General features: G+C 42.6%; 1 protein-coding gene across 1 annotated transcript in view; it reads left to right on the top strand.

Annotated features, from left to right (window-relative positions):
- The window catches only part of tnfsf10l (TNF superfamily member 10, like), an 81,587-nt gene extending 67,983 nt beyond the window's left edge, over positions 1-13,604 (top strand). Inside the window, exons 3-7 of the mRNA XM_074661924.1 lie at positions 10,569-10,605; positions 10,803-10,910; positions 11,905-12,068; positions 12,143-12,253; positions 12,337-13,604. Coding sequence (XP_074518025.1) covers positions 10,569-10,605; positions 10,803-10,910; positions 11,905-12,068; positions 12,143-12,253; positions 12,337-12,522 — 606 coding nt within the window. The 3' untranslated portion in view covers positions 12,523-13,604. The remainder of the gene's footprint in view (positions 1-10,568; positions 10,606-10,802; positions 10,911-11,904; positions 12,069-12,142; positions 12,254-12,336) is intronic.
- Positions 13,605-14,473: the final 869 nt, after the last annotated feature.

Raw genomic sequence — 14,473 nt, 5'->3', positions numbered from 1 at the left:
AAGATGAATAAAGTAAACCCTGACTGATGACCTGTTAAACAAACTGAACCAAACCAAACAGTTAGACATGCATGGCTGAATAACTAATATTCTGTATGTTTAAGTGTTTATTTAACCCTGCAGAGTGTATTTAGAGTGATATAATTCAGAATTCAGCTTTGTGATGTCAGGTGATACAGACCTGATCAAAATCTTAAGACCAGTTGAAAAATTGCAAGAATATGCATTTTGCACATTTAGACTTTGATGAGGTTTTCAGTAGAGCTACAAAAAGCAAAAACAAGAAGGGCGAGTGCAACAAAAAACTATTTGGCCTTGTAATTTAAAAAAAAAAAAAAAGAAAGAAAAAACACTAAAATAGGTTGTTTTTACATACCCGATTGCCTTGATTGTGAAGGTGAAGCAGATTTTGTGGCTCCAGAATGAGTTTAAAGACTAAAAAAGTTTAAGACTACAGGCTATTAAAGCCACGACGTGGTGGGATTGTCAAGCTGCATAAGCGAGGCCTCTTTCAGGGTGCCATTGCTGCTGAGGTTGGACACAGTAAGACTGTCATTCTACATTTTGTTGAAAGATCCTGAGCATTATGGAACAAAAAAGTCAAGTAGTAGACCCAAAAAATTGAAAAATTGACATTGAAAAATAGAAAAAAGTTTGATTCCCTGATGAGAAAAAAATATAACCTTGATGGTCCAGATGGCTTCCAACGTTACTGACATGACAAGGAGATCCCACCTGAGATGTTTTCTACCCAGCACAGTGGAGAGGGTCCTTCATGATCTGGGGCTTTTTCGTTTAATGGAACACTGGAGCTTCAGGTGGAGCAGGGTGGTCAAACGGCGGCTGGTTACGTGCAGATGTTGCAGCGGGCATCCTTCATGACTGAGGGCCCTGGTCTGTGTGGTAACAGCTGGGTTTTTCACACAATGCTGGCTCAATGAAGGACTTCTTCGGAGAGAATAACATCACTCTTTTGGACCATCCCACATGATCCCCTGATTTAAACCTAATAGAGAACATTTGGGGATGGATGGCATGGAAATGTATAAAAATGGCCTCCAGTTCCAGACAGTTTATGCCCTTTGTGAAGCCACTTGGAGAAGTGTTCCCAAATGCTTGCTGGAAACACCCAATCACCATGCCCAAATCAATTCAGTTAATAAGAACGGTGGAGCTACTCATTACTGTAATGCTCTTGTGGATTCAGACACTTTGTTTTAAAGTTATAATCGTTTGTAAAGAACTTTGGGCTCATTTTTGACAGTGTTTTTACTTTTGCCAAAAAGATAGACAATGTGGTTAGAACAAGTTTTTATCAACTATGTAGTTTATCCAAAGTAAAGCCTTTTTTAAATTGTGCTGACCTTGAAAGAACTATTCATGCTTTTATACGCTACCGTGATTACTGTAATGCTCTTTATGTTGGTGTTTCCTGGTCTGTCATTAGCCGCCTTCAATTGGTGCAAAATATGGCAGCCCGTTTCTTGACAAACACCCCAAGGCACCAACACATCACCCCAGTCCTCTTTTCTCTCCACTGGCTTCCAGTTTCTGCTAAGATAGATTTTAAAATTTTACTTTTTGTTTTTAAAGCCCTTAATGGCCTTGTGCCTATTTATTTGACTAGGCTCCTCTCTGTTCGAAACCCCAACAGGGAGTTAAAATCTATACATCAGCTGCTTCTAGAAGTTCCTATGACCAGGTACGAGCACTGGGGTGATCAAGCTTTTTATGGTCGCTGGTGCTCTGATTAGTAGCCATCAGTAGCCAGTGTTACAAAGCCATTTGCTGTCTCTGTGTGTTTGTGTGACTGTAGTAGAGAGGGTCTTGCACGTGTTTGGCTCACTCCAACTACAGGGAGAGGGGTGGATGTTTTTTGAGGTTTCAGTATCAGGCACAAGTACAGGACTTGATTTGACTCCAAAACAACATTAGGGGTCACGGGACCATACTTAAGAATAGGGGGGTAATAGAGAGAAATCTGAAGTTGGGAGTACAGCGGAAGAAAGGGTAACAAACTGGAGACCCCCTCCCAAGTCAGGAGTGCTGACAGGTCTGTTTAAAATAATGAGTTTATGTATGAGACAGTGACAAAGCTGAAAACTAAATACATTTTCTCTTAAATGCCTCCTTTGCATCAGAAAAACTCCTTCAATTCTCCTGTATATGTTGGGTGAGCGGGTAAGTGCAGACGGGCAGCCAGAGAGCTCGTGTAATCTGAATTGTCACAGGAGTGGAGATTCACGAAGGGAGGGTGATTAGGAAGGGACCCGCTTTGGGTCGTGACCCATAGTTTGGAAAAGGCTGAATTAAAACATTGTAAGGTCTGCAAGTCAGCTCGCTGCTCCAGTTCTGCTAACTCTGTCATTAATCGGTTTCTTTCTTTTCTACTTTGGTTAGCTTTCTAACTGAATTAATATGCAGTGTTTGATCACTTCAAAGCACCTGTAGAGATAAAACACCTGTTGCACTATCAACTTTTAAATTCCTTTGGGATCATCTGGAGTATGAGAGACAAAGTCAAGTTGGACAAGATGAGTCTTCAGTCTGCCGTTAACCACCTCTCTCCCTTTTCTGAATCATAAATACCTGAATCCCAAAGTGTCGTTGAGAATTATTCTATATCTGTCTCAGTGTTTCTCTAAATTGGATGAAAGTTCTGCTTGTATTTGTTGTTACAGCTGGAATGGTCTTCAGACCCTCATGGAGCAGCCTGTGCACTCACACACAGACGTACATGAGCCAGACGAGCTCATAAGGATCATGCTGGCAGTGAACTTGAACTTTGAGTCTTGTCACATCTGAGGCTGAGGGTGGATTTACCAGAAATAACAGCGAGCCACTAGACAGGGGCAGGAGCAGAGCGTTGCACAACAAAACACCACGTGACAACCTTTAAAGCCCACACTAAGGACAAAACCTGCTGACTCGTAAACAGGACTCACTTCCCGGTGAGGTCAGAGGGTTGACAATAAACTTCAAGCTGGGTCAGATGTAGATTAACCAGGTAAGAAAATCACAGAGCTCTTCACTGAGTATCAAAAGTCAATCAGATTAAAGTAATACACTGACCACTGTTAGGGTTAAGGCATCCACATCAGTACCTGTTGACTGGGAAAAGTGAACAGAGGACATAGATGCTCATCAAGTTGTTATAAACTCATCCACTGATACTTAAAGTTCAAATCTGTACTTAATACCAAATAATCTAGCCTTAATAGCCTTAGGAAAATATTATTGAAATAATTTTTTTTTGTTTTTCTTACAGAGGGTATTGGTGATCAAAGACATTGACACTAAATAAAATCTTGTGTTAAATGTTGTTAAACTAATTATGCATCCCATCTGTCAATAAAGCCTGCCACCGCTCTACTTCACCTCCTACAACATCAACAGCCCACCAACTTTCCATGCACCTGTGGCTAACCTCAAGTTTTACAGCCCTGGGAAGATAACTACATCTACAAGAAGACAAACAGTTTAACCCTGTTAGCCTTTAGCTTGTGTTTTAGCTTTTATCTTTTACTCTATCACTCTCCTGTTTCTCTTTCTTCTGCTCTTCTGTCCTTTTTCTCTCTGACTGTTAGGCTTCAGTGTCCACTTTCACTACAAAATTAATCACAGAACTAGTTTTTAGAAGAGAAAAACACAGATCTCTCTTCTATCTACTAAACTTATCACTCAGCATCGTGTTGTCATAGAGACTTAGACATGCTGTAAATCAATCCAGTCCTGCTCAACTAAATCAGGAAGCTAAGAAAGAAGAAGCAATATAGAAGTGTTTAAAAATAACTCTGAGGCTGATAATCTAATTTTTAAGTGTGGATAACAATTGGGCGTATGTCTAGAAGGGAGACTTTTTCAAGATGGGACTTTCAGTATTCTTTTAGTTGTTCCACAGTTTCATAAATTTAAAAAACTTCTTGTATAGATAAATATTAAATATACACACCAGCCACTTCGTTAGGCACACCTGTCCAACTGCTCGTTAACACAAATTCCTAATCAGCCAATCACATGGCAGCAACTCAGTGCATTTTGCCATGTAGACATGGTGAAGACGATCTGCTGCAGTTCAAAGCAAGCATCAGAATGAGGAAGAAAGGTGATTTAAGGGACTTTGAACGTGGCGTGGTTGTTGGTGCCAGACGGGCTGGTCTGAGTATTTCAGAAACTGATGATCTACTGGGATTTTAACCAACAACCATCTCTAGGGTTTACAGAGAATGGTCCCAAAAAGAGAAAATATCCAGTTAGCAGCAGTTCTGTGGGCCAAAATGCCTTGTTGATGCCAGAGGTCAGAGGAGAATGGACAGACTGGTTGGAGCTGATAGAAAGGCAACAGTAACTCAAATAACCACTGGTTACAACTGAGGTCTGCAGAAGAGCATCTCTGAACGCACATCTCGTCCAGCCTTGAGGCAGATGGGCTACAGCAGCAGAAGACCACACAGAGTGACCCTCCTGTTAGCTAAGAACAGGAAACTGAGGCTACAATTCACACAGCAACACCAAAACTGGACAATAGAAGATTGGAAAAACGTTGCCTGGTCTGATGAGTCTGGATTTCTGCTCCACATTCAGATGGTAGGGTCAGAATTTGGCCTCAACAACATGAAAGCATGGATCCATCCTGCCTTGTATCAACGGTTCAGGCTGCTGCTGCTGGTGTAATGGTGTGGGGGATATTTTCTCAGCACACTTTGGGCCCCTTAGTACCAACTGAGCATGGTTTAAAGTCCACAGCCTACCTGAGTATTGTTGCTGACCATGTCCATCCCTTTATGAGCACAGTGTACCATCTTCTGATGGCTACTTCCAGCAGGATAACGCTCCATGTCATAAAGCTGGAATCATCTCAGACTGGTTTCTTCAACATGTACTCTTCCCTGTACTCAAATGGCCTCCACAGTCCCCAGATCTCAATCCAATAGAGCACCTTTGGGATGTTGTGGAATGGGAGATTCTCATCATGGATGTTCAGCCGACAAATCTGCAGCAACTGTGTGATGCTATCATGTCAATATGGACCAAACTCTCTGAGGAATGTTTCCAGAACCTTGTTGAATCTATGCCACCAAGGATTAAGGCAGTTCTGAAGGCAAAAGGGGTCCAACCCAGCAAGATGTACCTAATGAAACAGTGGTGAGCATATATTGTAACAATGTATAGGATTTTACATACCCGATTGCCTTGATTGTGAAGGTGAAGCAGATTTTGTGGCTCCAGAATGAGTTTAAAGATGAGGCAGAAAAGGTCATGTGTGAGTAAAGGTCGCAGACCTCAACCCTACCCTTTTAGAGCACCTCTGCAGTCATATTTTGGACTCACATCAGCCTTTAAAGGTGTGAAAAACTTTACCAGCGGGAAGTGAAGAATTGTGAACCATCCATTAGTGCTGTTGTTGAACTTTTCTTAACCTATGGGTGTTAAAACTGTGGGATATTAACTATAGGCTTTCCAATTCAGTCATATACTTAATGGTTTTGATTCCATCGTATGGTACAAATTAACCTCCCCTAACGCGGCATATGTTTGTGAGGTTTGTTGTCTTTAGCACATTGCTCCAACATCTGACACCTTTAATACAGAGGATTATACCATTATGTGAGCCATGTTTGACCCTTAACTCAAAAGTCAGACCGAACAACTTCAGGCTGCAACCACTCAAATGAAGCACGTAGTTTAAAAAAAGCTCCTTTGATTGGAAACTTTCCCAAATAAAACCACTAGCAAAGTCCGAGCCCGTTCACTGAAATGTTCAGTTCAGGCGTGCAGTGCTGCGGAAAATCTGGTGTTCATTTTTGTCCAGTGTTTTTATACTGCCTAAAATCTCTCCAAGGACATGTCCATCATTTTAACCTGATTTTAAAGGAAAGTTACATAAAATTTAGAGTTGGTAGCTGACAGACACTTTCCTTTTCTGGCCACATTCAAACAAGCATCCATGAAGACATCTGCTTGGATGGCATTGACCCTGAGTCATCTTTCCTGTTTGTGTACAGATACGGCCAAGGGAGTGCAAGTTTTGCATCAGTTAAATAATAGCATGAGGGCATCACAGCCCGACACGGTGTACCCGGCTAATAAATCCAGCAAAGAAAAAAAACGTGACACAGTAAACAAAGAGCAACGATGGAGGACATTCAGTAACTTTTCTTCTTTGTGATTTGCATGTGGCTCATTGATACAAAAAACAATCAAGCTTTGTTTCAGGCAGTGTGCCACAAGGAGAAATACAGCAGCCACTGTTGCACAGGGAGTGACCATTCTTTCCACCAATCAACAGACTGCAGCTCCCCTTTCCTCACCTCTCTCCTCTTTCCTGTTCCCTCATCTCATCAGTTTAGTTGGGTACCCCTGCAGAAGGGTACCAAAAATTGGAACTGCCCATCTCGCTTAATCAGGGATCTGTCCCAGGATTAGTCAGTGGAAACTGAACTGAACTGAACTGAACTGAACTGAACTGAACTGAACTGAACTGAACTGAACTGAACTGAACTGCTTGGTGGAAACAGGGCTTTGGTGAGAGATCAGAGAGTGGATGGAAGACATCAACAAGTGGACAGAGAGTGGGTTAAACCATGAAAGAGGAGTTCCAATACAGGAATCACTTGCTGCTGACTAAATTGTCTGTTTTGTTCAGACTGTAAAATATGGAGACATCAACTTGTGTCAATAAACCAGAAACCTTCCCAAGACCTGGGTCCTAATAAAGGATCTAGAAAACTCAGTTCAGACAGAGACCTGCTCCAAATCTCTCAGAATTATAATGATTGAGTATTTTAGGGTTGATAATGATCATAGAAAACATAATAAACCGTAGTTTGACCGTGAACATGAAATCTGTTTATTTACTCCATGTTGAGTCCCAATAGTCATATTTGGTCAGAACCTTGGGTCCAAACCAACTTTTAATGAACTCCTCAAATTGACACTGCGTTGTGTTTTTCTTTCTTCAGTTAAAGGGCGACCAACACAGGATCTTGCTCTGTCTCAGTTGCTTTTTCACATACAGTGCAGCCCGTCTCTGCTCCTGCACAGATAAATGGACAATTCAGCGAGCATAAACTGCAGGAAAACTAGCTCAAAGCATGTGGCTGCTAGCAATGCTGATTACTTCAAAATGACATTTTGCCATAGAAACTAAATACAAAATAAAATCTGCATAAGAAACACTTAAAACACATCATAAGCAAAAAGGAGCATATAAAATAAATGAGCAGAGAAAAAACAAAGATAAAATTACACAAAGGACACCTACCTCTCACCACGTATGACATAGAAAAGGGGAGAAGGCAGGGGGTAAACCAAATAGAAAGGGCAAGACGCAAACGAAGAAGAAACTGAATGGAAAATGTGGCTGCGCACAAAAATACTTCAAAATAAAATTTACAGAGACTCTACAACATTTATACTTTAACAGGTGTAGTTTTTTAAATAACATAAAACAAACATATTTTTTATTCTGTTACATAAACTGGAGACTTTCAGCCTACAGAAGAAGAAGAAGATTTCCAGTTAGTGCAGTCCCTCTGTTTCTTATGAAGACTTTATTCTAGTTTCAAGAAACTCGACAAGCATGTTTTTTTTCTTAAATCATTGGCAGATTTAAAAAAACATTTTTTACACTTGTTACGAGAAATTCAGACCTTGTTCTAGTCTTCAAAAAACTTGAAATATGACATTTTTCTGGACTAGTCAGGTGAATGTGGCTCGTAACAAGATAATAAGACAATAATAACCAGGCTCAGGCCTCGGACCCTAATAATCAGATACTAAGACATTTTACTGGAAGTAAGACAAAATCACTTGATTAGACTTCCATCTTATCTAGTGTGGATTTAAGCAGCTTGTGGTTATTCCAAAAGTTTCCTGCTGCCACTGAAACGTTGGGCAAGTGTTGCCAAAAAAAAGTTTTTTTTGTGCATCAGAGGGCCCTGGACTGAGAATCTGGATCCATTCAGAGCCTCTGTGATGAGCTTCTTTCTTATTAAAATTGTTGAACTCTGTGCAGTGTTCGACACCCAGGTGTCTACAGAGGTGATGGGTAAAACATGCAGCCAGTCTCAGACAGAGAGAGCTTCCACCGCTGTGAGAAGCATAAATTATGCATGTATCAAAGCTGATTTCACTCTTCGGTCGTGCTGAGATGTCCCCTGTGAGCTTTTAGGCGTTAACCATGTTGATCTTAACCATTGAAAACATGCGGTTCTTGAGTCAGAGCGAGTCCAAGTGTCTGAAAGCTGCCACGTCTTTTTATGTGCCACATGCAGAAAATCTGGTGCTAATTTTCTGGTGTGTGTGCATGTGTGTGTGTGTGTGTGTGTGTGTGTGTGTGTGTTTCCTGCTCCGGAACTCAAGAAGCGTGAGGCTCAGATATGCTATGCCAAGCGAGCATGGTCCGGTCCACGCTCTACACTGTTCTGTGTTGGGTTATACAGAAGTCGGGGGCCCTGTTGCTTACATGCACACACACTCATGCACACTCTCTCTCTCTCTCTCTCTCTCTCTCTCTCACTCTCTCTCTCTCTCTCTCTCTCTCACATACACACACACACACACACACCAAAGCCCAGAGCGATCATGTGTAATTTGCAGGTTGGGTTGAGAGCTGGTTGCAGGAGCAGGCCCCATGCCAAAAGCAACAAGGCGGTGAGAGCAGGATGACCATTAAAAACAGGAGAGAGATTTATCATATTCAGGGTTTTGAAGCATTTCAGCAAATTAATTAGGGAAATTTATTCCACAGGGGCCCCCACGCCTTGAGTAAGAGCATGTTAGACACGCCACATGACTAGAAACAGGTGATTAAATGAGCGACCTCGAGGCAGGGAGAGGTTAAAATGGAAAAAGGAACAGACATAATGTAAATGTTGAAAAAGAGGGAGGAAGGTGAAAGGTCAGAGAGAGGGGAGGAACAAAAGCTTAAAGGGATGACTGAGTTAAGAGGTAAGATGAAAGGTTGGGACAGAATGACGGGATGAAATGAAAAGAGCGACGTTGGTTTGATTCACAAGGTGAGAAAGATTGAAACAAGGTGCAGAAAGCATTAGCATCAGAGAGAGTGTGTGTGAGTATTAAAGAAAGAGGGTGACAGAGTGTGTGAGAATGAGAAAACACATCTGTGTGTGAGCAAACTGTAGATATCTCTGCAGAGGGGTCATGTCCACATGAGGGGAGGATGAAACAGACGCTGCTCTACTGCAAGTGAGGGATGACAGAGAGGGAGAGAAATGAGGCAGAGACAGGCAAAAGCAGAGGGGGTAGGAAAGGAGAGAGGAGAGGAAAGAGGAGAGGAAAAAGGAGAAGAGAGGGGAGAGGAGAGGGAAGAGGACGCGGAAGGGAAGAGGGTACGGGAAGGGAGAGGGTACGGGAGGGGAGAAGAGAGAGAAGAGGAGAGGGGAGAGGGGATGGGAGGGGAGAGGAAAGGGGGAAGAAGAGTAGAGGGGAGGAAAGAGGAAAGGACAGAGAATAGGAGAGGGGAGAAAAGAGGGTAGAGGAGAGGAGAGGAGAGCAGAGCAGAGGAGAGGAGAGGAGAGGAGAGGAGAGGAGAGGAGAGGAGAGGAGAGGAGAGGAGAGGAGAGGAGAGGGTAGAGGGGACACGAAAAGGAGAAAGGAGAAGAGAGGAGGGGAGAGTGAACAGTTTCTTTGAGTGATGTCTGGGCATGTCCACAAACTTCAGAAACAAACTCTTCACTTTGACTGTTTGGCCTTAATTGTTTCTGTTTAGAGCTAACTTACTGCTGCTCGAAAAATGACAGTCTTACAGTTCAAAAAAAGATCACAGACTTTTCATTTGTCACTAAGAGGAATTTTGAAGGCGAGCCAAAATTTTCAGAAAACATCCAATTCATGGAATATACTTCAACCATTATTTTCAATTTGTGCTTTGACCTATGACCTCACATGTCTGATCTGATAAAAATGGGACTGGACAACTTTCTTCTCTTAAATCTCAAAACTCTTTAAATTACTTGAAGTTATTCTGATGAAATGGTGGACAAATAAAGAACTTTGAAATTTGACTCTGTTTTATTGGTTCGTTTCGGGAACATCACATTTCACATTTCTGTCCAGCATGAGTCCAAACTAGACATGCACTGATCGATTGGTGCTGATTTCCTTAATTTTTCGGGGATTGGTGATTGGTGATCAGAGATCGGCCCATCCTTACATATGAAACTGATCTTATATACCTCCAGGACGGTCTGACAGCCAGCCTTTTTTGCTTTGTTATCTGAGACCTAGAACTCAGGACACTTTATTGGTTGTTTGTGATCGGTGCACTCCAAGTCCAAACAGAAACTGAAATACCCTCTCAATGTGTTAGTGTGAAGATTGAAGAGTTGTGTTTGTTATGTGAGGTGTCAGGAGGTTTTATTACAACCTTTTGATAGTGCACACACAATGTTACACACTCTCAATTCTGGCATTGCTCCCATTTCAACAAACAAAACAACAGACGAGCAGTGATTGTTCTCGAGCTCATAAAAGTGAATAAACTTTGATCCCCAGTCACAGCCATTAACTTCCTACTGATCAATCTGTTGTCTGTTTCCTTTCAGGTGACTGAGAACATCATCTCCAAACAGACCTTTATCGGTCAGTACCCACCTTACACACACATAGAGAAGTACATGCATGCACACACACACACACACACACACACACACACACACACACACACACACACACACACACACACACACACACACACACACACACACATGTGCGCGCACACACACACACGTGCGCACAAAAACACAGTATTGACTCAATATTTCTTCTCCTCTCCTCAGAAGCGAGGACGATGCCTCGCAGTTTCAACAGCTCAGGGTCAAAGTTTGTGACCTCAGTGGCCCAGAGGCCGTCCGCCCACTTGACCCTCAGAGACTCTGGCACTCAAGGTGAGGCTGAGACTTTTACTGGGCTCAAAGATCACAAGAAACATGAAGAGAGGAAACAGCAGCCTCTAAAAGGGGGTTTGTCTTTGATTTGAGGAGGAGAGGAAGATCTATCCGAGCCCGCTCCTCTTCAGCAGAGACACAGATCCCTCTGAGGTACTATTAGGATGAGCCCAGGCAGATTTAACCATCAGAGGTCTTTATGCTTATCCTGTTTGGATCCAACCCTGATCCTTCGAATAAATCCTGAGGCTGCACTTTAAAGGACTCAGCCTCATTGTGTCTGAGCAATTGTTCTCATGCTCGACATCACTTCCTGCATGCCACCAGCGCTTGCTGAATCAGGGAGATACGTCCACCAGTAGAGGCATTTAGAGAGTCAAGAGTGTGTGTTAAATGTGGAATGTTTAACTCTGTGTGTAACTGTGTGAGTTGGTGTTGTCCAGCTTTTTGTGTTGTTTCATCGCAGAGTGGCGTGCAAACTGAGGAGTGTTGACAATCTGGCAAAGGCAGAGGGATGTTATTTCCATTGAGCTGACAAAGAACAGCAATGCTCTGTGTGTGTGTGTGTGTGTGTGTGTGTGTGTGTGTGTGTGTGTGTGTGTGTGTGTGTGTGTGTGTGTGTGTGTGTGTGTGTGTGTGTGTGTGTGTGTGTGTGTGTGTATGTGTGTGTGTGTGTGTGTGTGTGTGTACATGCAGAGAGAAGGGAAAAAGAGGGTGAGGCTCACACATCCAGCCTGTGTTTCTCATCAGTTTTCATCATCCATTTCCCTGCGCTAAGTTTTCTGATAAACTGTGATCTCATTTATGTGAACACAAGCACACGTGAGCACTTCTCTGTATACTTATTAGTGTTCCTTTCTGTGCAGTATGACTACAGCTGCTGTCTCTCTACTCCCCAAACCCCACCTTCCATCTGATTGGCCAGCCTTCTATGTGCACCTCAGTATTTGAGGCCCCAGCTGCTTTCTAAATGCTGTTTGTATCTCACCTGCAGGGTTAACTCCTAACCCAAATAACACGCCAGGGCTCCACCAGTCCTGTCGTCATGTGGTCCGCTCGTGGGCCAATCAAAGCTTTGGGGCTCACCTGCACAACATGACACTGACCAATGGGAAGCTGCGTGTGCCCCAGAATGGGCGGTACTACCTGTACTCTCAGGTGAGCTTACATCATCTTTAGTGCTGTCATGTTCAGGTGAAGTTTTTTGTCTTAAAGCCATTTTTTCTGTCCAGGTGTATTTCCGTTATCCGTCTCCTGCAGCCAGTGAAGGAGACCAGCGCAGCGTCAGCCACCAGCTGGTGCAGTGTGTCTACAAGAAAACCTCCTACCCGAGCCCCATACAGGTACCCCACCCCTATTAAAACGGACTTATCCTGATTGGTTTAGGTGCATGGGATCTTTCTGACTTTGGCTTCTGTCCCTGCAGCTCCTAAAGGGCGTGGGAACAAAGTGCTGGGCTCCAGATGCAGAGTACGCCCTCCACTCCGTCTACCAAGGAGGACTGTTTGAGCTGAGGGCAGGTGACGAGCTCTTTGTCTCTGTCTCCTCTCCGACTATGGTTAACGCTGACGACTCCTCCAGCTACTTTGGAGCCTTTCGCCTGGATCTCTGAGAAGACGGCTCAAACAGAAAGAGACAGTACAGGTGGATAACAGATTGAGCTGGAGATTTTTTAATGTCTTTAGTTTGGAAATAAAGGCACATTTGGAGAGAGATGCTGGGTTTTGCATCCTTGGTTGCCTTGGATGGACACATGGAAGGATGGAGAGGATTGGCTTAAGGTTAAGCAGAGATTCATGTGCAATCACTCCAAAACAAATGTGAGGATATTAACTTTCTGAAGGGAAGGAAATTACCTTTTGAGGACACATGATGAAGGTTTTTTTTTTTTTTTTGTAAAACGAGAGCGGCCCATTAATCCAGTCACCTGCTTTGCCTGTATCCCAAATTCACACACAAATCTCAGCGTATGTGGCACATCAGTGCCTCCTTATGGGGAAACAGGCGGGCCCCCTGATTTGGATTCTAGACGAAAGAATGTAAACTCAATAAAAACTCAATCTTCTGCATCCAAGATGTGAGGAAGAGCTGAAGAGGAGAGATAATCAAACCAAAGCAAAAAATGTGGAATATAACTTTTTTAAGCTTGCCATGAGGGACCTGTACATATGAGAGGGAAATATGATGATGACCTGTGGTGATTTTTAGAGACAGATTCTGTGTTTTTTACTTTGAATGGACTTAAAACCACTCAGACTCTGTGGAGGATTTCCTTCATGGAAAAACTGAAACTGTGGATTTCACGTTTGGACGTTACGGTGAAACCTTTTGCTTCTTTGTACTGATACTATAAAAAGATTTTGAGAAGCAGTGCCTTTGGAGGGAAGAAGAGTCAGGGAAAGGGAGAAGGACTTAAAATGCTAAGTTGAGGTGAAGGAGAGAGAAAGAGAGAGGCTCATATCTCTTGCAGTCTTTGTTTTCTCCTCACGTCAAGAATTTGGACAATCTTGTCTCTCTTGTCCGCCTGGTGAAGCTGCATTCACGTCTTGTGTTGATGATCAGATGAGAGTACAAACAGAGAACAAAGACGAACAAAATCAAAACAGAGGGACAGAAACACATGCAGATCGAGCAGCCGTTTGCTCTCAAAGCTCTGTTTGAGAAAAGGTTTCTCTGATTCCTCCATTACACTGAATAAAATAAAATCACTTTAATTCAATGTCTAAAAAGTCTTTTTGTTTGTTTCAACACTTTTAAAGCTCCTGTAAGGAACTTGTTGGATGGGTGGATTTTGGCGCCCCTTTTGGTTAAAATAGGCCTGACATGTTTTAAATCTTGACAAAAGTCTCAACTAAAATCTTTCATCAGATTAAGTCCAAAATTCTGGCCAAGATCCAAAACAGCACACACGCACGCACGCACGCACACACGCACGCACGCACGCACGCACGCACGCACGCACACACACACACACACACACACACACACACACACACACTCAATAAAAACATTTTTTTTTTTTTTTTTTTTTTTTTCCGAGGATCACACTCTGTGCCATTCTCACATCTTTAAGTTCTTGTGGGGTGTTTCTAACTTGATGTTGAAAAAGTTTCTCTTCTTGATATATGCCTGATAGTAATCCACATTTTTAAAATAAGATTATCAGCACCAATAAAGATTATTCCTAAATGCTACTTCTTAGCTTTCTGATTGGGTCAAGCTGAACCAGATTAATTTACAGCACGTCTAGGTCTCTATGACAACACAACACCAGCTGATGAAGTTTAGTAGAGAGAAGAGAGATCTGTGTTTTTCTCTGCTGAAAACGATTTCTGTGATTAATTTTGTAGTAATGGTGGACACTGGAGCCTAACTGTCAGACAGAAAAAGGACAGAAGAGCAGAAGAAAGATAAACAGGAGAGAGATAGAGCATGACCTAAGGACTAAAACACAAGCTTAAGGTTAAAACAGATTAAAGGCCAAAACACAGACTAAAGGCTGAAACACAAACTGAAGGTAAAACATGAGCCAGAGGCTAAAACATTAGCTAAGGGCCAAAATG

The sequence above is a fragment of the Halichoeres trimaculatus genome, unplaced genomic scaffold, assembly GCF_033239565.1.
Source record: "Halichoeres trimaculatus isolate MK-OKI-2021-1 unplaced genomic scaffold, fHalTri1.1 fHalTri1_scaffold_22, whole genome shotgun sequence".
NCBI classification, from domain to species: domain Eukaryota; kingdom Metazoa; phylum Chordata; class Actinopteri; order Labriformes; family Labridae; genus Halichoeres; species Halichoeres trimaculatus.
This window is presented reverse-complemented; position numbering and strand designations above follow the sequence as displayed.